The following is a 27,651-nucleotide window of genomic DNA, read 5'->3' as shown; positions in this document are numbered from 1 at the left end:
TAGGCACTGCATGTTTCTTATTATCTTCCCATCGGCACAAAGTAAACTTTGATCGGATTGCAACCATTTCTAATGGAGGGCGTGTTTGTTAGCCTGTGATGACTTGTTCTGGATGAAACATGAGGTTTGCAGCACTTTTAAACCTACAAGTCAGTATCTAATTTGCCCATACCAAGTGACATTTACATATTGAGGGGTTGGTCTAACTCGATCGTGTAGGAGCTGGTAGGCAACTAGTTTCTGTTTCGAATTTTCGAGAGTCAATTCTCTATGTTGCAAACGATGGGTCACTGATGTGCAAGTTAAAGTACAATGGGGATGACATCTCAAAGCATCGACGCAGGCCGTGTACCCTAAAGAAAGATGGGTTGGGTGGAGTCTTCGGTCTCACTCACCCAAAAATGACTAAATCTACAATCTTATGGCACTGTCTTCACATGTTATTAAATATTTAACAATACTAGCGCTCAAATAAGAAAAGGGATAGCTCCACTAATGAATTCATAACACGATGAAACGAAAGAAATTCGAATCTTAAAACCTTTTTTTCCTGTTGCTCCTTCACAAATATTCAGTGTCTCATTACAAATGTTTCTTATACATATTAAACTTGAATGGCTCCGTGATGCATCTTTCTCCTTTTCATTGCACACTCTTAGATCACTTGCATCAGTAAAGGAGCCTATAATAATAAAACGGATTACACGAACTATTTGGTCTCTGAAGGCAATGGCAGAGGTACATTTGGGCTGACGTGGGGCAATTGCCCCCAGCAGCCCATACTAATTCTTCTATTTTCAATATTGATACTACCGGTGGCAGAACCAGGACTTCTTCATTAGGGTCGACAAATTATAGTTTCAAGTTGTTACTGTCCCATGGATTCATGGAACACTACGTTATCATGGTCCATGAATCTACTTTAATTTTTGAAGTAGATTCATAGAACAGTAATAACTTGTTACTGTTGCAGAACATGCTCTTAGGTTACACACCTATATCTTCAGTTTAAGCAGAGTTGTTACTGTCCCATGGATTCATGGAACACTACGTTATCATGGTCAATGAATCTACTTTAATTTTTGAAGTAGATTCATAGAACAGTAATAACTTGTTACTGTTGCCGAACATGCTCTTAGGTTACACACCTATATCTTCAGTTTAAGCAGAGTGAAGCCAGTGAAGTCTGAACCATGAACCATGAAACTCTTGCATGATATGATAGCTATGGCTGACGCTGTACAGTTGTTTATGCACCGCCAGTTAAGAAACTTGTAGAAACGCTTGCTTCAACTTCGCTATGCACAATTCATTTTGAATGTAACACAATGAGGCTCAGTGATTGTGATTTGCCATCCTTTTAGCCAACAATATGAACTTCACGTTTGCTTTGAATCACTGCACATCAGCATCCTGTGATTATTATCTTTATGCTACAAATTCTGATTGCATTCTATGTCATACCAACCACATAAACGAAACCAATTCAAACTGAAAGAAATTGTAAATGCATAAACATGAACGCTTTTATGGATCGAATACAGATTAAAGGTTTCAGGAGAAAGAAACGGACCTCCCAATCCCCAAACTTCCTTTTCTTCTTAAAATTTCACCCTGTTAGTGGCTGAACGGATGAAATTTTTGCCCTTGTTCGATTGGGGTGATACAGGGTCGTGAAACATCCCCTGTCCAGACAATGGATATGCTTCTGGTTTATCGTACTAAGGATGCCAAGAGATCAGTTTGAACACATAACCTTCTTACTTCTTAATCCAGCTCTGCAGGATCAGTATTTGGTGATAAAATAGAAAAATTAATTTAGAAATCGAGTCAGAAACTAGTCGGACGAGTGCATTTCAAGCAATACTCATAGTTAATCTTGTCTAACATGCTCGTGATCAAGAGATATCAACGGATCAGATTTAAATCAGATACATCATTAACCATATTTGTTTCTTAGGATATTAATATACTCTTTTTTCAATTCAAATTCAATACAAATAAAGAAAAGTCATATCTAAATCCAAATCTGAAATCCGATTTCACAATCCTAATTTGATCTACAATTCAAATTTGATATGAATCTGATTTTTGCATTCATATCTGGATCCAAATAAAAATTTTGAAACCTAGTCGATTTTCAAATATAAAAACATTGGGTATAAGATATCCATTTAAAATTAAATCCAATGCAAATCTAATTGAATATTTGTGTACATCCAAATACGAATATTATCTGACTTTTGAATCGGATATTAACAGTTGTCAATTTGATTTTTGTGAAAGATAAATCCCCTAAACTACAAACACAATAGATGCACGACTTTAGCTTCCACCTAATATCACCAGTTGAGTTCCATCGCTGTTACACTTACAAAGACAAGTTGATGGAGACATCAAAAATTGTCGCTGCTACTCTTAACAAGACCATGCTGAAGGAAGCACCAGGAGTTGGCCACACCACAGGAGCCTGAGCTTGAGATCACTAGCAGAAAAAGGGCTGTACACTAAGTTCAACGCACTATTAAACGGATTGCTACGGCAAGATACAATCTACGACTATCAACATAAAAGGCTGCAGTTTACACGTTACTCCGGGAAAAAAGAACCAAAAACTATACCATTTATCCGGACGGTGACGGTGACTTGTTAACCTGGAAAATAGCTATCGTGGGTGTCACTGTCGTCCCTTGCACAAGTCAAATCCCATTGGAAACACACGCAAGGGGGTTTACTAGTGCTCCCGGGCCCATGTTTCTCTCAAATGCCACACGCATGAAGTCGCTCCATGTTACTGCACACAAATTAAAAATGAACGTACAGGCACAATGCCGGTCAACAAACGCCGATTCATGGACCAGTATTTGCTTGCTAGTTTAATAAAAGGCGATGGAAAAAGAGGTTAGATCACCGAGATTACATCCATCTTCTCAACGTTTCCAACAATTACACAGTTTTAAAGTAAAAGAAAGTACTTTTGCATCGATAAATAGAACCAGTTGTTACTAGAGTTTTTAAGTCTCTACTACTGCACGTTCACTCCTCACCGCTGACCGGAGAATCGGTACGCCTTGCAGGTGATCCACGGCGCCGATCATCATCCACTGGGCTCCGATCATCATCATGCATTGGGGAAGGGCTCCTGCCGTTCCTCCCATTAGCCTCTGGACTCCTGTACCTACCGCCAACTGGACTATCTCGCTCTGCACTTCCAGGGCTCCTGCTATTCCTTGGACTGCCACTGTAATCAGAACCACGGTGGTGACCACTTGACCTCCTCTCCCTTGGTGGCGGACTCCTTTCTCGTGGGCTGCTCCCACCGGGGCTCACACTCCGCCTCCTATCAGGCGAAGGGCTAGTTTTTCTCTCTTTTGCCGGAGGTGGACTTGCCTTTGGCTTGGGGCTCCTGCTAGGTAGAGGACTACGTGATCGATCCTCACGCACCACATTGCGCCCCTCCCTCTGAGGAGACCTAGACCTGGACCGACTGCCACAACAAAATAGGAAGGCATCTTTGTTTCTTCAACAGAACCAGGAAAGATAGCATGTAATAAACTTGTGCAGCCTGACACATATTCCAGACTCCAAACAAACACTAGAAATATCTTGCAATAACTTCAGTGGCTACTTACTAGGTGAATAATAGAATATAGGAAATAAGCAAAGAAATATGAAAAAACAAGAATAGCATGAAATAAATGAAAATATCCATTTTACTCCTATAATGCAATACATATAATGTCGATGAAAAAGAATTAGGGGTCCAAAATTGCCCCCGTGAGGATATGAAGCACATGTCAGCAAAAATAAAGCCTGTACACGCTGAAATGGCCCAATATTGGATACAAATACAATATTATCCACTGAGTATGGCTTCATATCAGCTAATATATGAATATTATTAATAATTTTTTCTTCATGCTTAGTTCAAAAGATAATTTAGCTATATCTGATGCAGACGTATATAAACTGATGCATATCAGCCAACTTCCTTTTGGTGAGGTTTTTCGAAACTGACATTACAAGATCACCTGTTAGGTTCGGGTCTTCTAAAAATATTGAGACAATCTTGATATTTTCAAGCATGTTAAGCAAAGCGCAGAAGAGAATAAGCAATTGGCAAAGGATCTTTCTGCCACAGACAATTTCACCAGCCATAATGCATAACCATGCCTCTTGAACCTTTTTTAGGTTTGAAACTTTGAATAGGATCGAGGTAGAGAAAAGATGGGTCTTACCAAGAACTAACAGTGTCAACACGTGTGTGAAAGGGGCATAGAATATACCTGTAACTTCTGCTTCTGCTATAGCTGCGGCTACGGCTTCTACCACGCCGTGGAGATGGTGACCTAGAAGGAGAACGGGAATAGCTCCGGCCCCTCCTAAGACGAAATTTGAGGTGTTGAGAACACTGAAGAACATGCATATGCTGCCATGAAAGATACAGACTGACAGATGATCATCATACCTTAGGTTCTTTGGGCTGTTTTGGCAATTTCTTTCTATGTGACCCTTTTCACCACAGCGGTAGCATTTGTTCTTCCAGTCTCCAGCTTTGCAATCTCTAGCCCAGTGTCCATCGATCCCACAATTAAAGCAGCGACCTGAACCAGGTGGAGGGCCTCTACCTAAATACTCTCTAGAACCTCCAGGTCCTCGAGGTCCCTGAAAAAGCAAAACAATTAGTGATCACACACATATACCACGGAAGATAAAAAGGCCAATGCAAGATACCCTTTCTTCTCAGCATTGCGTGCCTTTTCTGATTTTCAAATAGAAATCAATCACATTATGATAGGAAGTTAGGAACATAGCAAAATATGAGTTTATAAGAACTTGGGTATCAAAATATCATTTTTTTGCAGAAGTAACCTATATCATCATATGCATTAATATGATACAATCGTACGAACGTAACCAGCACAACCTTATCAAGGTACACAAAATTTTTGACAGCATTAATAAGTAATCTACAGACCAATAGTCTACAAACTTTCACTGCAACAATAATTCTCACGCATGTATGTTTATTTTTCCAGTCATACAGCCTGTAAATCAACTGTGCACATGAAAACACAGATAGCTTATGTGAATTTTATGACCTAATCATTATTATGGTATTATAAACACTGAAACTGCAAAGTACTATTGACTCCCTTTGCTAGTGTACATACTGTGATTTACCCTGTGTCAAAAAGGTGACCGCAGAGCATACACCATGACAGAGATTATTGCTGGAACATCATGTAATTTTATACAGGCAAGTTAGGTCATAACTTGAATTAGTTCCACATGGATACAGCTCTCTCACCCACATCTATGCTGAGTCCTCTCTCCATCCTGTCAACAAGAGCAAAGGGGGGCAGAACCTTGGAGCTCCTTTCTGAAAAGGAAAAACCAACTAGCAGACTACGATGGCCTGATTCTACTTTTGATTAAACCACCTGGCCTGACAAACCTCACCCAAGACTTCAAAGAACCAGGAAGATGATGCATCATGAAACAAAAGCCGATCACCAGAAAAAACATAGAACAAAAAGTCATGATATATAGATGCCCATGCTACAGAAAATATCAAAACAACATTCTGTAAGGATGAAGAGTGTTTACCCCTCGTGCAAATTCTACAATTATTCTACTTCCACAAACTTCTCTCCCATTTAGGCTGTATCTAGCATCATCTGCATCCCGAGGGTCGCTAAATTCCTGGAAAACGGCAATGCAGAAAAAGGCACAAAGAGAGTCTTATATTTGAATTAGCTTACCAGTGAGGAACTCTGTTAAGGCTAAGCAGATTATTATACAACAAGACAGATCCCATTTGCAGCATGCGCAGAACTCATCCCAACATTTTGAAAGAAAGGCTAAACAAAATTAACATGCAGTAGATAAACTTACAATGAAGGCGAAGTCATGCTTCAAGTCCACATCACGTACTCTGCGGAAACGTTTGCCAGAAACAGTAAGGCCATCATGACTTAAGTAGCGGAGGGTATGATACTTCGCCCCTCAGAAGATGAACAAAACACCACTTTGTGATCGTTGCCATCATAAAAAACGCAATAACATCACTACAGAAAGAATTCGCCAAATCCTCCTATTAATTCTGCAAGAATAGCCACCAATTCCACCAAGGGCACCCTCTCACCATAGACCTCCAGGTTAGGCAAGAGCCCAATAACCTTCAACAAGATCATTCAAGTTAAAAAAAAAAAGACCACTTGGGGTTGTAACCTTCTCAGACATAAGGATCAAAAGGTAACAGAGAATAGAGAACCAAATCCCAAGCACAAAAAGCTGGCTTGATTACAGACAAACATCTCCAAAGGGGTGTGATGAAGATGCTAACTTCACTCACTTGAAAGCATAATGAGAAAAATGGCTGAGGATGACCGGAAATCAGGTATATACTAGTAAGTTAGGTACAGTAGACAAGAAACAGATCAACCTAAAGGGTAATGACACATATTAGCTCCCAAGTATGACGAGACCATGGCTACAAGAGAATTTGAGAGCAAATTCCCACAAGACAAATTGAAGGACGTGTCAAAACAGAGAATACGTGTGCAAAAGATAGATAAGATGTTAACATTGGTGTGAGACACAATATCTAAAAGCTTACAAGCACAGTCAGTGCAGTTGGGAAAAACAGATCAGACAATTTTAGAGAAACTACCCAGTGAACTTTCCAACAAAGTTAATAAAAATTTTCATAAAGCATAATAAAAAGTAAAAACTAAAACAAAGAAGATGAAAGGCAAAACAGACACATATGATGCTAAATTCAATAGTAGGAAGGCAAACACTAGAAAGAAGGAAATGGGACAAGAGCTACCAAGATAGGTAGTTGTGCACTAACCACAGCGTTCTCAAATAAGGATTTAATAACCTTGAAATAGACTTCAGAATGTATTGAACAGGCGAAATTTTCACAGCTTCTTCCTTCAGACATCAAGCACAGGTGACTTTTTGAGAAAAGTTTCACATCTGATATGTTAGGAAGGCTATAATATTTGGACAAGATAAGTCGAGCGCTAATGGTACGTTTTTCTTGAAAACATTTTCCACTCATGCACACATGGAAAAATTCAACTGTAAAAAAAGAAAAAAAGAAATTCGCCATCAAATGTCCACCCTTACATTTTCTCATGAAATTTAGTAATATTTCTCAAACCACACAACATAAGACAGTGCAACAAAATAATATGCTGCTCAATTACCTGCCATATCTGCTAAAAACATCTTCCAGATCACGTGAGCGTGTGCGTGAAGAAAGACGGCCAACGTAAAGGCGAGTGTTGCCATAACGGTCATCATTGTAACGAGGCATTGTCTCACTGCATGGGAAAAAAAATAATGATGTTCTAAAGCAAAATATGTCAAAGTAGAATATTCGTATGTGTTTGCCTGTGTGAGTAGGCTTGCTATGAATTTGTACATCTCTTTATGGTTACTTGTGTTATACAGTACTATTTTTGAAGCTAGCCCACAACCAGCAAATGTTGTCTCCCCAAGAAAACCAACAATGGACAAGTAGAAGGAACAGAACTCAGACCACAACCAACAACACATCCACAGTTATGACAAGCTACGTAAATTCAAAATTTTGAGATATTTGCAAGTTAAACCAACTAGAAAAAAAAATCCAGCAATACCACCTACATAGTTAAAAACTCTACCTACACGCTCATAGCATAGCATTTAAGAGCTACTAAGAGCATAAGCCATTAGGTGGGGGTGCTTAGGCTCCTCATTCTCTTTAACATTTAAAAGACCTAAAATAGTTGTGACCTTTAATCGTTCTAACTTCAAATCATATGGTTTTTTATTAAATTGCTTTGGGTTGCGCAGACTAATTCTGGAATTTCGAAAAAAAACTATTTTGACTTATTTCTGGGATTTGGGCTCCAACTTGGATGACCAATCCCACCTCAGCACCAACTAGACCTTTCAGTTACCTTCTAACTTAGATGAAAGATAGTGCTTCTCAACAACTATCAGGTCCTAGCTTCAAACGAAGTGTGCTATAACCTTACTGTCCAGCTCAAATGTTCCATTTACTTAGTTGACAAAAAGACAATCAAAGTGGATCGAGAAATGGGTGTTTCCTATATTACGCAGATACTCACCCACCAACAACTTTAAAAATGAAGAACTTCAACAAATCGCTCAGTTTATGTTTAAAAAAAATATCCACCATATAAGCTAACGTCTGTGTCAAATGTAACAGTAATGCAAGCACCATCTCGTGTACCTGTTTAACTACTAAAATCAGTACGAAATGTTGAAGAACCAAAACCAAACCAAATCTAGATGTGGTGCATGGTCAAGGCAATGAGATGCAGGTTAGATATACAGAAACTAAAATTTAGAGCCTTCCAAAGTTCAAGCATACTTACAGTTAAACCTTCTCAATCAAAAGCAATTCATAAATACATACAAAGTTTTTACATAAATCCAACCACCAAGAAAATGGACAACATAAGAAAAGTTCTTCTAATGCTGACATCAGCAGTAAGACAGGACTATCTAACAGAGTTTCGGGAATTGTGCATAACAACCAAATCCGTCAAAACATCTTCCCAGCCAGGAGAAAACGGAAATGGGGAAAAATAACACAAAAGCTCACAATAGAGAAATGAATCCTCTCCAGGAAACTGTAACAAAACCAGAAACAAGCAACCCGAGAATCTAGCTACAAATATTTGCGATGATCAACCATAACATTGCACATATCAGAACACCGCTAGCCGGTGAAACAAAGAAGCTTTACACTACAACAGACAGAATTGGCCACGGCGAAACCTAAATAGAGAAATTAAACCAAACAAAAATCACAAGCAACAAGAAAGTGCGGGGACATCAATTTGGTTTCTCCAAAGAAAAACCTACTGCAACCAAAATGAGAAAGAAACGCAAGCTCCCTAGGACGTCATGCAAACATTTCCCACAAGAAGTTGCATGCAAACAACCACCACTCCTGTGCAGATTTCTCCAACGAACCAACAGATCTACGAGAAGTGAGCCACGCTTAATAAGGAAACCATAATCGCATAATAAGTACTCATTCCCATAGATTGGCAAGCCTGCGCCACTCCACCAGATCCACCCAAGATTCCCCTAACCCCAAAAAGACAGCATAGCGAACCACCCTCATCCACATCTCGGGACGAACCCTAGCACCCAAGAAATCACGATACCACCAAGCAAATTCAAAAGCAAATAATTACACAAGCCCATAACAACAACCAGAAAGGCACAAAAAACAACATCACAGAAAGGAAGACTCCATCAGATCTTAAACCCCAAAAGGGCGAAGCGAAAGAAAAGAAAAAGATCCCTCAATAGTGAATCCAGAAGCAAAGAAGAAAATAGAAAACCAGAGAAGACAAGACGAACCCTACCGCACAGATAACTACAGCAGCAATGGCGATTCAGGCTCAACCCTCCCTCTCTCTCTCTCTCTCTCTACAGAAAGAAGAAGTACGTCGCGCGGTGTATAAATTTTATCCCCAAAACCCTTTCCTTCCCGTAGGGAGCACGGCCCGTGGTTAAGCCAAACGCGACCCCAATTTAACCATGGTTAAGTTGTGAGAAAGGTCTTCCTCTCCACACTTGTGCCTCCGACGCGTGCGAGGTTTGCAAGCGACAAAACAAGCAGGCCAGTTGTTGGTTTCGCCTAATCGTCGCCGTTCGTTTTCCCCCAGATGGACGGATCACAATAACTGGGCCCCTGGTTTTGTGGGCAGCTGGCGTCGTCCTATGGTTTTTCCGGAAGCGTGGGTGCGGACGGGATCCGGTTTTAAGATTTGAATTCGAATTTGAAATATTAGCATTCATTGGATAAGATCTAACTGGGTAAAGTTTAGGTTGCGTACGATTGACTAGATCGCGGCTAAAAAAAATTTTAGTGGGAGCATATACCTTTAATTTTTTTTTCAAATATATCGAAACATTAATGTGTATATTAAACTAATTTTGTGATGCTGATGTATGGGTAGTTGTGATGCTGGTGCCACCATGTAGCTCCGTGACTGATCTAAAATCTGAGGTTTTAAAATCTTAAGCTTTAAAAGCCTTTGTTTGATGCACTCTTTCAGCCTTCTCTATCTCCTCTCCTTTCTACTGAGATCCATGGATTAGAAATCTGTGGTTGTTGCTATATTTACTTAGCAAATCCGATATCTGTTATTATATCTCCGAGGCTTTGAAACGCAACCATACTTAGGGGTTCGTATCAAAAGGATGGATACGAATGATAATCACTCCGGTTGTTTCTTTTTGAGAAACCGGTCAGACCATCTTAGGTTTTTTATTATCCACTCATTTCTCTTCTTTTAAATTTAAAGTTGGTACCTGAGTTAGAGCCTTCAGTACACTCAACTAGGACATAGACTCCTCCTTTTTCCTCCTAATTATCATATCATAAGTAATGAAGAAGTTGGTATCATTATAATGTAATTCTGAATTTTTAAAATAAAACTTTTGATAGGCTGTCTGCTATAAGGGATGTTGATGTTCCATGCTACTCGAACTAGTGACCTGCCTACTATCAACTGGCCCAAGGGGGTTGACACCCCTCAAGGCTTTACATTTAACGTTAATTTTCTTTATTTTGAATGAATTTGAAAAATAAGCAATTGAGGTAAAGCATAATTGGTAGAGCTGGTGACACGAAAATAACGCATTAGAATGTGGGGATAAAAAAATATAGGTTGTGCCCATGACCAAGCAGCTTTCCAGCGTCATCCTCTCCTCTTGGTGATCGAGAAAAAACGGTAGTTTATTTCGATAAAGGCATGATTTGCGAAGGCCAAAGTTGCTGCATCTCTTCTGTTATTGATGGCATTAATGGCATCGGAAGATGGCATTTTACCAAAAACAAAAACAATGCGCTTTAGTGTCATTTTAGCGTTTCTTTTCCTTTTGATACGATCTTATCTGGTAAAAGTTTTTTACCCTCGATTGAAACCAACATCGTTTCTTCCTTTTTATGTTACAATTGATTACATGAATGACATTCCTTTGCAATCCGAAGCCATAACCACATAAATTAGGACGGAGGAGCTATATTTACTATGCTAACCTTACTCCAGATAGGATTTAGATCCAGGTTTTCTTTCAAAGTCATTCACAAAATGTGCGGAACTCAGACAGTTGATGCATGTTAAATTAACCCTCAGTCTTTTTCTCTAAATCTTTTCTACAATTATTTTCTGCCAACCTTTCAGCCAAAAAAAAAAAAGGGTTAACGCAAATTGATCTAATACATCTGACACTGACTGATTTTCTATAAAATCGTGTAAGATAATTTGCTCTTAGTACTGGTTTGCAACATTCATTTGCTTGCAAGCTTATATCGGATTTAATAAACCACCGCTTTTACTCCAGGATTATAAGTAGCATAGACTACAACTGAAGTCTATCACATAAAATACAATTGCCACCTAATTTTCAACCCCCCAAAATAAAGTTTGCCATCAAAAGTGAACAGGCGGTAAGGAGAATGTAAAAGGTGTCAAGTGAAAAAGGCAGGGAGTCCTATCCAAACCTCCTCTCGCTTGAGATTTCCCAGAGTATCCCGGGGTTTTCTTTCTTGACAAGTCCTCATCCAAATGAATCGGAAAAACTGAAAAAACTGTAGAACAGCTGGATGTAGCAAGAAAAGTTACATTGTAATGACCCAAAAAGAAAAAGGAAATGCTAGGAAAATCCCTTTTCTCTCGTCGACCTTTATAGTAGAGTTTCATGCGGTAGAATTCCCCCAACAAAATGCCTGCTACCAAATGTGATGAATTCAAAATTTTATTAGATAATCGTCAAATCGTCAAAAGACAATACAGAGGGTGCCAAGATACTGTACCAGGCTGGAACTTACGATTCTAACATTGAATATAAAACCCAAATGCAATAAAATCAATTGTGTTACTCTAAACAAATGAGATGTTCCTGGCTTTTTAAGAAAAAAAGATGATTTTCTTAATGATATGTGAGAAAGCTCAAGAAGTAGAGTGGTGGACTTGACTACGAATCTCAACATTAACACCCTTCACAGTCCCCCCACTTACAACATGCTTCCCATAAATGGTAGTAAGAGGCGATTCAAAACTTGACATATTGCATGCAACATCTAAATTTTTTTCATATTTCAAATCCAAAACTAGATCTTCATTAATTAAAATTCAGATGAGATCCAGTCAAGAACTGATTCAAACGTATCAGGATCTTACAATCGCAAACCTAAAAATGATAAAATCAGAATCAAAATGGAGTGTTCAAAAATATGTTGTCCACTGGCTGTCATAGAATATGCACAACTCAAATATCTAATGGCTCTACGACAAGATATATCAATTAAAGAAAGCAAGAACTCAAAACTCGAGGAAAGTGAGTGTAGTAAAATCACAAGCCTAATGCAGGCGATCACCTTTCAGTTGATGGCACTCATGGTTACATTCATTGATACAACGCCTTCATCAATTCATCGATTCGCCATATGTAAAGCCTTAAAAAGCGGCACCGAAAGATCTATCTACCTGGCTAAGAAATCAGACTTAAAATCAAACTGAAGTCTGCCACTGGGCATCTCTCCAGACATAATTTAGTATGAATCTGCCTAATCCTAGCTTGTCAATCAAAAGTTGAAAAGTGGGAATGTATTTGCATATGTGAAACTGCATGATTTGATAGTACACAAAAATGAAAGGAGAACGAATGATTATCTAATCTAAAACAAATTGATTACTGTACACCTCACCAAATATTACAAATTGATATACATTTAAATACATGGCTTCCCATGTAACCTCATTCAATGAGGCAATTGTCAATCAAAGAATATGTTCAGAGAGGAAGCTTGAAAAATTCAGGACAGACTCAAGCGGATAATGTACTGCAGTAATGTGTCAGCCACGAAGCCGCTGAATGTAAAATTCGTAGTTCACCATTGAGAAGATCCTTAGCAAGCTTTCTTCGATGAAGAAATTGGTAGCAACCGATGCACTTTGTGTCGAGTAACTGAAGAACACAGAAGAATCCATTCCATAATCAAAACTGGAAGTTACATGGAATTTTGTACAAAAAAAAAAAAGGTTCCTAAATCTAATCCAAAAAACAGAAAGCAACCACAAGGTACTAGTCTAGCGTGTTACAAGTTGTTACAATACAACCTCTTTCTACTTCTATCAGCCAAACGCATTGGAGAAGAGCCAGGTAACTTCTTTGTTCAAAGTCATCCACCATCATAGAGATAATGAGAATATATGAAATATAAATTGCTTTTCTATGAATCACTTCAAAGTTCAAACTCAACTTCTTGCCATGTTACATGGTGCACACAGTTTTTTCATTATGAGATGTCTAGCAGCGTAGTAACTGACACACATCCTACCTGCCCTCACTGCAACCATGCAGGGGCTGCTACAGCCTACAAGCCTCCCAGAATATCGGCCATTATGGGGCCTGAATTGGTTAGATTAGCTTGAATCAGCCAATGCGGAGTCATTTGACAAATATGTAAATGAAGACATAATAACAACAACAAAGCTAAGTTGCTAACAACAATAACAAGGTTTGAAGAAAATTTAGAATTTACCAATACAGGCTGAATGCACGGGGCAAATATGGCCTGATATGCCATAGCTTTTAGAAGAATCATACAGGTCCAAGGTGTGGATTAAGAGTAATTCCAAAGAGCACTTTGACAATCAAATTACGATGTTATATCTTTATCATGATCAATAATATATATATATATATATATATATATATATATATATATATATATATATATATATATATATATATATATATATAGAGAGAGAGAGAGAGAGAGAGAGAGAGAGAGCGAGAGCGAGACACACACACGCACACACAAAGATGGACTAGGAATATCTCAAGTTGCTGCAACAACAAATTCATGGAAATCCATTATCCGGATGAGATCTTATGAGGATTTAAAGAACCCTGAACCTAGTTAGAGAATATCTGTAAAACAGATTTTCATAATATTTTTATGAATCCCATAGTTTTAGGCAAGCAGAATCCATCCATATTGCCAGTTTCATCAAAAGCATCACATAAACAACAAAAAGCTAGACAGCCCTTGATGGCCGGAAAAAGTGGACATCATAATTGAATTCTACTGCACATGCACATCTACATGATGAATTAATATTTAGAAACAATTGGAGACAAGTAGCCTACACATGTCGAAATCTCTTTTAGTCTTTCCTAATCAATAAAAGCAGCATTATGTGTGCATTATACAGAACTTAGAAATGAATTATTACACAACACAACTACAGCAATTTTTAACCAGTAATAGTGAAATGACAAATGAGTCAACAAGCGAAGAAATGTCCATGCAACTAACACTTCATTAACTAAGAAAATCTTTCTTTTCACAATCCAATAAATCTGGACTAAGAAAGTTGTTTCCATTTCGCAACAAAATTGGACTTCGCCAAATTTGACGGAGCCCAATATTCAGTAAAAATAAAAATGGATGTCTTGGCCAACCAAATTCTGCTATTCCTTGACCGTGTTAAATCTGTAAAGCCACTTCTCCACTTGCCATGTCAATATTGGATGGCACCAAAATAGGAATTATCCATGTGACAGCATTCATGAATTTTCCCACCATCATTTAGCTAAAGAAATCAGAAGCACCAGACTCTAACATGGAAAAGGATACACGAGTTACCGAAATAGCAGATATATGTTCCTCAATGAGATCTGTAATCTTTGATAGCAAGAAGCGGTGTGAAATAACTTCCTTGTTCTTGTCTCCAAGAGGAAACCGGGCCAGTCGACCATCCCTCTTAACAGCTTCTGCAGCCATATTCTCTAACTCTGAATATCAAATACCGTGATAATTTAGCACTTGATCTATAAGAAAGTTTGACCATAAAAAAAAAGAGAATGCAACTAAGACCTTGACACGTAGTAGCTGAAAGAACACGAGCAAAAGCTCGAAGAGGTGGAGGAAAACCACGACCATCAGTAGACCTCACTGCCCTAATTTAAACAAAATCAATCAGAAAGAATCGGCAAACTGTTAACTGCATATCTTTGTGCTTTTAGAATTTCCAAGTTCCAACCTTGCAAGGTGTATAGCCGCTATAGCGCATGAAAACAAACAACTGCCAAATGGAGTACAATCCTTGCACATATTAGGGAAAAAAATAGCAAAATTTATTGGAGAACCATGAGAAAACTGAATGGTATCTCATGCACAGAAGACATCCGTTTTAGCTAAACAAGGGGAAAGAACCCATCAGACTCAAGATCAATCAAGAGTAACATGTCACCATTTGCAACTTCCATGGTGAAGAAGCACTTGAATAACACTTACTTGATTGTGAATGAACTTCTAGCACCATCAGGCCCAGTGGTATCTGAAGTGGTTGGCATGTTATGCCTGTGCAACAACTCAACCTTGTTGCTGAACAATGGATCATATTGTGGTAAACCCACGCAAAGCTGAACCTGAAAGTGGTTCAATTTATTCTATCTTGAGAGATCTGATTCATAAAAAGGAAGCTTCACATTGGAAGTTTACATGCGGCACTACTTAAAACAAAGATACCAAGTCTTCAAATGTTACTGAGAGCAAGTACAGTCAAGGTTCTCTAGAAAAAAGAAGAAGAAGGAACTGTGAAAAGAGAAAAAACACAGACTACAGGTTAAGTCGTCAAAATTTGAAGTTGGTGCAGGTTAATGAAGGCCATGAAAGACTAGTTGACACGTGACTGGTGGTCCAAGTTGGTCAACTAGAACAAAATCAATAAAGAAAACTGTAGAAATACAACCTGATATACAGAATATAATATCTTGTTTGCATGTCTAATGTTAAAACACAAATTGAGTGATATAGGATCTGCACAGAAACCTTTTAAAAAAAAGGAACATACCTTTTCAACCAAAAAAAAAAACCAAAGAGATGTGGAACTGAACCAAAGACCTACTAACCATTCATCAATTAGTAGGAACTAGACAGCCTGGTTGGTGAACGAAGTCCATGGTCCACAGCCCTAAAGATTGCAAGGCTATGGGCTAGGCAACCAGTTATCAACTAGGCTTTGAACTAGCTGGCCAACTAGTTGCCTAGGTTGACAATAAAGACAACAGTTACATGCATAATGTCATGAACAACAACAGCATTGGAGGCAAATTGAGACATATTTTAATCTCTTCAATTCCGAGCACGATATGCACAAGTAGCAAACCAATCACGTTCACAATTTGTAACCGACTAAATGGGAATACCTAAAAATTGTAGATGCAAGGTGATTCTTATGCATGAGAGGAAACCCCGTCTTTTTTAAAAAACTCGTTTTATATTTCAAAAATTGGTCAGCCGAAAAAAACCAGTCTTTTGAAAAAGATGCCAAAACAAAAATAAAAAGCCAAAAGATACAAAGACAATGCAATTTTTTGTGTTCTTTGGCTTTTTTCACATTTTTTATTGTTGCATATAATTTTTCAGTTTTTGCATTTTACTTTTTGGGGTTTTTTTATTTTTTAAAACTTGCCGAGATTTTCAACTTTGCTGTACTATACCCAAGAAAATTCTTGCCATCTAAAACTTGTAAGCAATATTTGTGACAATATTCTAAAGGAAGAAATGCTTTGTTCATTAGATATGTGTGCTCAAGGTCAGAACACAAAGAGACAAGATCTACATAGTTAAAAGTTCACTTGAGATACCTAAATTCTAAAGCTATTGTGGTTCAACATATAAATTCTAAATTTATTGTGTCTAACATCTATCTAAAGTTACAACAACAAATCATAGAGAAATGCACACAATAGCTTAACATTTTACAAAAGAATTGATGTTTAAGTCTTCAATCCTAGCTAAATCTTGGACCTTGACCAGTAAAAGGAAAACTATCAGGTTTCTTAACTTGATTTTTTTACTTTATCTCCTATTGGTTGTTTTCAACCTCTCCTATTTAAACCTCTCCTTTTTCAACCATCTTCCAGTCTGAGATAGCAGTGAACATTAGATCACACTAGATGATTTGGATACAATGCCCATACTTTTTTTTTCAATTTGTCTGGTATCCTTTTCTTGTGTTTCTTTCCTGGTGGCAGCAACTAATTAAGCCAATGTAGTTTTCAATATCAAATGCTACTGATAATCCTTGTTTGAGGCGTTTTTGCTTAATTCCTCTAACCTATGCATTCAAGCATGGTAGAAACTGAAACCGGAACATCAGATTCCAGGTCAGCTGTATCCTGAGCCCAAAGTTGAAAAAAACCATAAATGGTGAAAAAAATGTCAATTTTGAGACAATACGGAACCCTTGGTCTGGACAGACTAAATAAGACAAGTGATGGGACTGCATTAACATTACCAGACTCATCAGAGTAACACTATGAGCTTGTTTGATTGCATGGGGCACCAATTTCCAGGGAAGACATTGTTCCCAAACTAATGGCTGCATGCCCTTACAACAACAGGATAAGAACAAACAGAGCACATCATTCAGTTCAATCCAAATCGAGCAGTACTCTCACCATGCAAGCCCAGGCCTGGCAGCACCTGTGGCTTGGTGTCCTGTTCCTGAAACTACCAAGGAACAGGGAAGTGGGATGTCTCTTTCCTAAGCATTACAAGAATGGGAATCAAACGTGCTCTAAAGATTGATCAACCAACCTGGTCATAGGGATTATAAGGAAGTGTAAACCCAAAATCTAACAAGAGTGTAGCATTTGAGAACTTTCCATAGCTTATGAGGACCTGCAAAGCAATATTGAAGGATGACAATCTGAGAATTAACATACATCCAACATGTGGGGCATACTCAGATAATAGCATCAAGAGAAAGGGAAACAAAAGAAAACTTGCCTTATGAAAGATGAAGACACCCTATTAAACATAAAGGGCACCCATGAGAAGGGTTCTCTGAATCAGCAAGGTTGCTGATTTGGTTTAGAAACTGATTTTTACAACACTGCCAATATAAGCCATATTTGGGTGTAGACCATAACTGAATCCAGACCCAATACGTCTTAAGTCTTAACAATGGTAACCTTCAATTTATTGTTCAAGTCCATATACAGTCATGTTGCTTTAACTGTTCCGATGTAAATTCACTAAGAAACAACAATAGCAAACAGGGAAAAACTGCAGGCCACCTTAAAAGAAGCTTCAAGATGATCCAAAAGGATAGTAAAAGATAACTTCATAGTAAGAACAAAAAACAATTCACAAAAAATAGAGGTGAATTAAATGCATAAGGCACTAATGCTCATACTGATCCAACCTCCTCACCAGGGGCATAGTTCCGGTCAGCAATAACCTATGTGACAACATGTCAAAAAGAAAAAAACAAAAGACAAAAAAGATAAGGTAAGACTGTGAAGGAAAGTGGCTTTGGAAGAACCAGGTCAGGTAATGATGCCAGGTGCAGGCCGTCCAAACATACCTCTGAGACCTCTTTGTCATCATCACTGAGTAAACATGCTTCAGAATAACCATCATGATTAAAGAAATCTGCAAATGGAATCTGAAATGTCTCCTTAAGTAGAACAGTGAATTTTCTGGACTTCATAAATTTAAGAACAAAAACAAGAGAGAAAAGAATACCAATGACAGTCCCTGCTTAGTTGCATCCCATGCACGAGATCCAACTGCAATATTCAAGGAATACTTTTTCAGTAGAGCTGAGAATGCTACATTATTTACTGCACCAACAACTGTATACACCTAAACAAGCCCCTTCCAGATCCCATTAGATAATTGTCCAAATAATAGAAGAGTACTTGGGGTTACAATATGCATAGTTATATCAGTGAAGCTATTTTCACCCTTTATGAGAAACCTGTTTGTAGATAGGATCTGGGATAAAGAAATGAACCTAAAATGTTAGTTCTCGTATTGCCTTCTCCTCCATCATAAATTTTTAAGATGAAACAATTATCAAGTCTTGGCCTTGAAGGGGGCATCTAGAACATGCTCCTAAGAAATTTAATTATAAGAAATCTCCCACTTGGAAAGGAGATTTGAGGGAAAAACTTAACCCCAGAATTTTGGTGTGTCAAGTTATTGTTCTCTTGTGAAATTTTTTTGCAGGCATTATTAGATTTTTTTTTGCAGGATATTAGATCCGACCATCTAATGTTTTCATTTAGAGGAAGTAAGAACTCATATGGTGGCCACACATATCCAACCTTGACCGTGCATCCACATGTTCACAATCAAGTGCCAAAGTCTGGAAAACGTTCACGACCAAAAGATTCAATGTTTACCAGCTCAGGTTGAGTAATGACTTAATAGGGCATGTTAACTGTTTGCTCATTATCTCTGCATGCTCACAAAACCTTTTTATTCTTAAAGACTATAATCATTCACACAGGTACTATTGTAAATGCAGCGTACCCGTACCGGTCGGGTAAGACACCGGTACTAGTACTAATACTGTCCCGCCGGCCCCCGCCCCGAGTACTTCCTGGGTACCAATCAAATAGTACTAGATACGGTTAACATACCCGGGACTGCATCCGTCCAATTTAGGATTCGGTCAAAGTTGACTGAGTATTTTACTGTCCAAAATTTGGGGTTTTGTTTTTTACACCATTTATACCAAGTAAACACATACAGAGCTGTGTTTACATATTTTGTTCAACAGTTATTTCTTTAAATCTATAAATTTTAGATCATGAATGTGTTATTTTGTTTGTTTGAATTCTTATATATATATACATACTTCCATATGCAAGTTTTTTAAAAATAGTCCGAACCCGTACCCATACCAGAACCCGTATCGGCACTTGTACCTGTACCTATGTGACATAGATTATGATTGAATACAAACTTAAAGAACAATATATGGTATGTTAATCCATTAATCAGTTGGTCAACTTAGGGAGGTCCAACAAATCTCATTAAAGGCAGGAAAACTCTTCCAAGTTAGCTGTTGTAAAAATCCATGTCCTACTATCACATGCCAAGATGGATGAAAAATACATAACCAGCTTTTAGGTGAAGCATACCTACACCATATGCATGCATAAACTTTTCAAGCTCAAGGGATCCAGTCATTTCAGTGAAGTCTTTCAAAGCCTAAAACAGAAGGAAAATCGTAAACATAAATAAGGTGGCAATAATCCAAAGTAGGAAAAAGGAATAGAGGAGTTCCAGTTATGTGATAGACACCCTAATATTGCAATTAAATTACAAATGCAACATAACATGACATTACTTCCACTCATTGCCAAAAATAAAATGTTTACCATATGTAGAAGTCAAACTATTATATACTAGGGAAATCCAAGGTAGCAGTGTAGCGATATAAATATCAAAGAAATATTCAATTAAGCAGCACTACAATAGGTAGCCAAATATTAGTGATATCTCAACTCCAATTAAGCAAATAACAGGTAGATATTTGCATCAACCATGAGATAATAGTGTAATTACTTAAGAAATGCTTCAACCTAAAGCAAGAAAGCATTTGTTGCCTGTATAAGGTAATCAGCACAACAGCAAGCTCCAGACTTCAATAAGCCTGCGACTCAACAAACTCCTATAATGGACTTTATATTTTAGGTGAAACATTCAATATACTATGCTTTAACTGAGTACACCAATACAATATACATGGCTCCATAATTAGAGAAAGACTTTGGTTGGTGGACATTTACAGTCCATAATTGAAGTTATTTAGAGGAGACAGGTAAAATTTACCCTGTATTACATACCGATATCAGTGCCAAGAATTCCTTCTTAATGCAGTTTCTATTCTGAACACTTTCATGGAATACAGAACTTGATCTAAGCAATTCCATTTCTTGTTTATTCCAGAAGATCTAGAAAAATAGCATAAAATCATCAGCTGGCATACTAACTGAATCAACCTTATGTACATTAACTAACACAAATTGCATATTAAATAGAAGTATTTGTTTCCACTATTAAGAGCAAGTATTTCCCAGGAGAGATGAAAGAACTGGTTGCATGTCACAAGCTCTACTTTGTGCTCTGCATGAGATGCAAATGCAAAAAGCAAGAGGGGAAAATAATAAAAGCAACAATCTATATGAGCTCAAGGTGATGAAAAGCTTCTGCAAGAACAATAAATGCTACAGCAGAATCAAGTTATAAAGTACTAGCCCAAAAGAAAATTTTTCATTCAGCATTCAACATATAAAATTTCAGAGACATTTTAAGCTGTGAATACATATATGTTACAGACTTTTCATAGAGTACTTTCTCTTGTAAGAGTTAATCCAGAGATGAAACACAAAGTGGCTTTAACTTGAACAGTCTTTTGAACCTACAGAAAATAGGATAAAATCTAAAAGACCTGAAGTAAAGTGTCTAAATTAACACTATGCTGGTACGGTACTAAGCCTAGCATCGGGCCAGCCCGGCTCGATAAGGAGTCGGGCTCGGGCAGGCCCGACAGCCGAAACCCGGGCCCGACCAGGTTAAATTAAAAAAAAATATTTTTAATATAAAATAACATATAAATATAATTAATCGTAATAAAATATTATAATTATATATATAAATAAAAAAAATATATATTTAAAAAATATTATTGGCCCACCCTAGCCCGACACCCAGCCTTAACGGGTATTAGTTCGGACTATTTTCAAAAAAAACTTGGGTACGGTGGTACGGTTATATATATATAAGCGTATCGTAAGACATATCGGTCGGGCTTTAAGATACGCCGTATCGTAACGTATCGTAAATTTTAAAAAATAATAATAATAAATCAGAAAAAATTTAAAAAAAAAATCAAAAAATTCATAAAAAATCAGAAAAAAATAAAAATAATAAATTCTTCATAGAAAACATGGTTTAGTCTTTTAGATAATGATAGACTTATTATTTTGCTAAATGCTATAAACTTACACGTTCACGGTTCATCATTCATACTTCATAGACATCAAAATTCATAACAATATCATTTTTTTTCATCTTTATCTTCATGGTTTAGAAAAAACCATTTCCTCTCAATGGGAATCAGCCACCCATGCACAAATCCATGGTTTAATAGATGATTTCACGGTGACAATCGATGATTTCACAATGGAAATCAATGATTTCCCTCTAAAACGGTACAATCTATAGATTAGAAATGAGGAAGGGGTGGGTTTTTATAAAAAAAACTCGAAAAAATGGGGTTCAAGTCTCCTTTTTAGAAATCAGCCCGTATCGTACGATACAGGCCGTATCGCACCGTATCGTACGATACGGGGGCCCGTATCGCACGTATCGTACGATACATGTACGATATACCCCCATTTGCGATACAGGGGGTGTATCGTATCGTATTTTGCAAACGATACGATACGTATCGTACGATACGGCCCCGTATCGTATGATACATACAACACTATATATATATATATATATATATATATATATATATATATATATATATATATATATATATAAATTCAAACAAAATAACACATTCATGATCAAAATTTATAGATTCTAAAGAAGAAACTATTGAACAAAATATAAAAAAACATAGCTCTGTATGTGTTTCCTGAGTGTAAATGGTGTAAAGAACAAAACTGAAATCCTAAATTTTGGATAGGAAATGAGTCCTTACTCTGACTGAGACGATCCTGGGCACGTTGACAGTATCCGGTGCTGTTTGACCAGTACCCAAGAAGTACCTGGGACAATACTAGTACCGGTGTTGTACCTGACCGGTACGAGTACTCTACCTTTACAGCAGTACTCATATGACAAAGCTGTGGACTAGGTTAAAAGGAGATATAGATGCATTTTGAAATTAACAAAGTGCTGCCACAGAAAGTGAACAGCCAAAAGATCTTGAAAACAGCAGATTTGTCTGTTTTAAGGTCCACTCGAAATGCATTGGGTTGTGGCATATATATAGAAGAAGTCAACGCAGCTGTGTTGCAGATAGTTGTCAAATGGTAAAATCTAAAAATTTGTTGTTAAACCATAAATCGTGGCTAAAGCTACCATAAATCGTCACTACATCATAAACCATATCTAATGTCAATTTAGTGACTATTTTTTACTAATAAGTTTTTAAATTTTAACCATTCGGCAATATCCAACACACGGCAACATTGAATGCTTCTATATATAGATATTATATATATATATATATATATATATATATTATATATCAGTGACATAGAAAATGCGTTCTTTTTCTGCGCATTTTTCGTTCTTTTCATTTTCTCAAATTTTTATTTTCAAATTTTCTACATGTTATTTGTGGGATCTTTCTTTCTTTACCTTTAAAACTTGTTGAGATTTTCCCGAGATAAACAAGTCTGTCACATTATACCCGAGAAAAAACCTCACTGTTTAATACCGAAAGGATATTTGTGACAATGATGTATACATAAGACAAGCCGTCATGGATCATGCTCCATGATCCATTTCATCCATATTTGGCTCGTAATATGAAGGTCAACCATGTGGTGGCATATTGTAATTTATTTATTTGTTGTTTGTATTACTTAGTTAATTGAAGCAGGCCGCTGACTTCTGCCAAGGTTCCTCCATCTCTCATTTTTTCCTTGATCAAATAACTCCAAACATCTAATATATATATATATATATAAGAGAGAGAGAGAGAGAGAGAGAGAAGCATTCATGTGATTCAAGGCACAATCCAACCCATATCCAAACAAAAGAAAACTTCACATATACAAGATAGAGAAAGAGAGAAATCATCCATGCCATTCAAGGTACAATCTAGTTCACATCCAAACCTAAGTCACATGGGTAAGGGTTCGGGTATGGATACAGGTACAGACACAACAACTTTAGAAAATGTGGGTATGGGGGTATGGCATTTCAAACAAAACATAATTCCGTCTTCCAATATATTTGGCTCAATATCTACCTGCCGTGAAGTATATCACACATTCGGCAATCATCTGGAACAAACTAAGCCAATAAATCTAATTTTGGAAGCAATGTCAATTAGCTTTGATTCTAAATCTTAAGCCCAATTGATGATCAGTGCTAATGGAAGACTATTTACACCTCTAAATTCACAATTAAAAACATAAGACATGCTCCTCCTACAAGTAACTTGACATGATATTTACCTACCAATGTTTTAGTGCATGAAATACCATTTATATTTTACTATAGCTCCTGACCTTTTTTCTTCATTATGTTATTTCTATGTTCCAATGATCTAACCTAGTAGGGAGAAAATCATTCTTCTTTACCAATCCCTTCAAATTTTTGAGGTTCAGATAGGAATAGATGAGTTTTAACAAACTAAGATACACAGGCTATAGAGTGAGAGATGATGGAGAAAAACTGGCACACCATTCAAGTACTACGAAGTTCATGTGTTTATCATGTTGTCTAGACTCTGAGAATGTTGTCTTCCTCCAAAGCCTGACCTTTGGACAGGGAGAGAGAAAGCATTTATTTGAACATATATCGTAACTACCAATTTATAAAACTAGAAAACAAACTTCTATTTTCCCTGCTATTCTCCCCCCAAACAGCCCCACACAAAGAAACTACAGGTGCTTGTCTCAAGACATTCTCCTTGGACAAACCATCTAAATGAATAAAGTCTACAAAAATGTTGCCGGCACAATTTGCTCACCGTACAATGCAACTTGCCCATCTGAGGGAGACAAGCAATATATGGAGCCCAATCTGATGCCTGTCCAAAAAAGAAAGGGATATATGGGCCCAAACTTCAAAATCCAATAAAGCATGGGCAAAAGAAAATTTTGTAAATGTGCAATGCAGGCATGTGAAGCAAGAAAACTGAATACCAAACCCAGCTTTTCTTCAGACAGAAGAATTAAAGCAAGCCTTCCAATATCGCTAACATTATCACCCAGTAGAGAATTAAACCGTGGAAATATTTTATCAGGTGTAATCTGCTGCAGAAAACAAATGACCAACTGTTAGCCTGTATAACTTCAACTTTCTTGTACATATGTGAAATTTCAAAGACTGCATACAGCATTATGAGGAATCTTCAGGATACACTCTCCTCCTTCTATGAACCTAGAAGCAAACAACGACCTGCATGAAAGCCTTGAAATGTAAGAGCCTAACGAACAAGTGTTGCTCATCGGGATGAATATGCACAAGAACAATAAAACAACTGGATTCATAATGCAAATATCGATCAATATTCCATAACAGCAAGCGTTACAAAATCACTTAATCACTAATTTTCTGATTCATGTCAATACCAAAGTAACAAAACATTGCAATAAGTTTTTTTCTTTTTCTTTTTTGGGGATTGGAGTCCATTCAATTTCCCTATTGCGCAAGTATATGATGCTACAACCATGTCAGAAATCTGGTTTTAGCATAAATTTTTTTCTTAAAATCCTTGTTTGGAAGCTAAACCAGGTTGTACTGTCATCCAAGCGGGCTATGTTTTTCAAGAACAGTGAACTAATTAAACTTCGAGTACGATATACAGCAGGAGAATAACAAATGAAAACAGAAGAAGACTGTGCCCCTCTTAGTAATGCTTTCCATTTTCACCTTCACATACTCTCGATTATGGACCTAATTTTACAAAGGCAGACATGTTCAGAAGCTTCACACCCGTCCCCGACAACGACAAAGATGATAATGCCCACTCAACATAGAGCCAATGATAACCGAAAGCAGAAGAAAGTTCAAAATATGCAGTTTCTGTAGGGCCCTATCTTCGTATTGAGCTAACCCTCAACGAGTCTATGATTATTTCCTTTTCATATCTGGACGACGCATCCAAAGCTCCACTGGGTTTCAGCTAGACCCAGAAGGGGCTGGTTCATCTGGCTGGGCAACCTGTGCACATCACCAAGTTGACGTGACGACACAAGTTCAAAACCCACAGGAACATCCATTTCTGCAAGTCGAGGCTTTGTTTATTGGTGATGGACAAGGCAGAGACAGAGGTTAACCAACAACAATGCGCAGCCGTTGCTTAGGGGTTTTCCTTCAGCTTATTCCGAAAAATGAAGATGCTGAACCAGAGTCAAGTTGCTTGGGTGTTCCAAGCTCGTGGGAGATCAACCACTTCCATGTCATTTAGCTAATAGATATTCAAGTAATCGAGATATAAGCTTGTATCGTTGAGTTTACCGATCACTTTCTTCTAGTTAATCAACATTAATAATCAATCCCGAAGTTCGTTAATAAATTTATTTCTTCTTTCCCTTGGGTTGAACGTTTAGCTTATTCTGAAAAAAGCAGCAGTTCGCAGCATGACAAAATGGGAAAATAACCTTCCATATTCCGAGCGCCCGATCTTGAGCGAAGAGGATATCTCGACGCCCGATTTTCTCCGCAGCCATGGCAAGAACTCCGCATCATCAAATGCTGCGCACGGTGGAGGCTCCTGATTACAATTACAAAGCCATGTCACGCCATCGCCATGACAACCCTCCAAAAGGACCTAAGGATATTAGGAAAAAAGATCCTACGCGCGAAAGCGATATCGAACTTAGGGTTCTGATAGAAACAACTGCAGGCCGGGGCAAAGAGAAGAAGGTGCTTCTTCCCACCAACCACATTGCCGGGATTTCTGCGATTTCACTTACTGAATCGGCCCCGGCTGACGGCTTCTCTCTTCCCGGTCACATGCGCCGGCGCCCTCCCCGCGTATACACGCCAGAAATTAGCGAGGGAAAGCCATTTCCAAATTTTGCCCCAAGCACAGGAACTACCGGAGAGTGCTGAACATGGCCGTGTGTTCTGAACGGGTCGGACTTATTGGATCATTGTTCTGAATTGATAAGTCAGCTGTGGCGACAAAAGAGTAGCCATTCACTGGGACATGGGCGCGTTTGATAGCCCGAGAAATCGGATCCCAGATCCGATGTTGATTTGAAATCCCACGGGCTAATACAATAAACAAACACTGGATTCTAGATCCGGCAAAAAATGAAGATTTGAGATCTTCGTATCTTGAGATAAGATCCCTTAGGTTGGGTTTGATTCTTCATGGATCTCCTATCTTGAGATTTGAGAGGATCTAAAATCTACGATAACTGAAATCCACAGTCCATTAAACTATGGATTTCATCATCCACTGGCAATGCAGATCTCAAATCTATGCTACAGTATAAAAAGCATGGATTTAAGGTCTGATTAGGAGAGAGCTTAGATCTCAAAATTATGGATCTGAGATCTGCACTAATCAAAAGCGACCTCAATGATTTGAAATCAACTAGGATATGAGATCTAGAGCTGTCGAAGGCACTCATATTCTCCACAGAGAACATACCTCGAGAAGACAAGAAAAAACTTGTGAAAATTTCTCATTGATGATTACCTTTACGATGTAACAATAGCAACTATAAAATAATTTGTAATCTTTCTTAGTTGATCACCTTTGCAATGGACGCTAGATACAAATTAGATGTTTTTAAGAAGTTCAAATGAAGGAAAAAGAAATATTGGAAAACATTATGATAACATGCATAATGCACCTGAAATCATAAAATAAAATAATGTGAGTAGATGTAAACTGAGTTCATGAATACTGGAAATGGAATCTTGCATATTTTAAACCCAACAAAAAATGAAAGACTAAACTTAGTTTCCAATTGCATGCATATTCTTTAGCTTTATCGGTGACTCTGTCTGGTACAAAGAAATTTTTTGGGAAAATAATTCTTTATATTATGTAAATATCATTTTTTGTGTGT

At 37.6% G+C, this 27,651-nt stretch overlaps 2 protein-coding genes across 6 annotated transcripts; both read right to left on the bottom strand.

Moving 5' to 3' along the window:
• Positions 1–2,890: 2,890 nt before the first annotated feature.
• On the bottom strand, positions 2,891–9,563 carry LOC116254278 (serine/arginine-rich splicing factor RS2Z32-like). Of its 2 annotated transcripts, none has more exons than XM_031629550.2 (7): positions 9,405–9,563; positions 7,221–7,337; positions 5,899–5,938; positions 5,611–5,706; positions 4,469–4,665; positions 4,287–4,382; positions 2,891–3,487 (listed from the first exon to the last, which is right to left on the bottom strand). In XM_031629550.2, exons 2-7 carry the CDS (start codon positions 7,328–7,330, stop codon positions 3,037–3,039), a joined length of 990 nt encoding a protein of 329 aa, XP_031485410.1. In that variant the 5' UTR covers positions 7,331–7,337; positions 9,405–9,563; the 3' UTR covers positions 2,891–3,036. The 2 variants fall into 2 exon arrangements, with proteins under 2 accessions (XP_031485410.1, XP_031485411.1); XM_031629551.2 differs by having other exon boundaries at positions 4,287–4,379.
• Positions 9,564–12,700: 3,137 nt separating this feature from the next.
• Positions 12,701–26,692, bottom strand: LOC116253887 (fructose-bisphosphate aldolase-lysine N-methyltransferase, chloroplastic). 4 transcript variants are annotated; one of them, XM_031628868.2, is made up of 15 exons: positions 26,425–26,692; positions 26,227–26,339; positions 24,958–25,021; positions 24,766–24,876; positions 24,591–24,650; positions 20,713–20,820; positions 20,005–20,074; positions 18,599–18,642; positions 18,438–18,518; positions 18,267–18,311; positions 17,666–17,749; positions 15,356–15,489; positions 14,936–15,018; positions 14,705–14,853; positions 12,701–13,017 (listed from the first exon to the last, which is right to left on the bottom strand). In XM_031628868.2, exons 1-15 carry the CDS (start codon positions 26,512–26,514, stop codon positions 12,877–12,879), a joined length of 1,377 nt encoding a protein of 458 aa, XP_031484728.1. In that variant the 5' UTR covers positions 26,515–26,692; the 3' UTR covers positions 12,701–12,876. The 4 variants fall into 4 exon arrangements, with proteins under 4 accessions (XP_031484728.1, XP_031484730.1, XP_031484731.1 ...); XM_031628870.2 differs by having other exon boundaries at positions 18,276–18,311; XM_031628871.2 differs by having other exon boundaries at positions 18,284–18,311; positions 18,438–18,505.
• Between the last annotated feature and the right edge of the window lie 959 nt (positions 26,693–27,651).

Source organism: Nymphaea colorata, chromosome 5, assembly GCF_008831285.2.
Source record: "Nymphaea colorata isolate Beijing-Zhang1983 chromosome 5, ASM883128v2, whole genome shotgun sequence".
NCBI lineage: Eukaryota > Viridiplantae > Streptophyta > Magnoliopsida > Nymphaeales > Nymphaeaceae > Nymphaea > Nymphaea colorata.
Note: the sequence above shows the minus strand (reverse complement) of the source record. Positions and strands in the feature narration are given on the sequence as shown.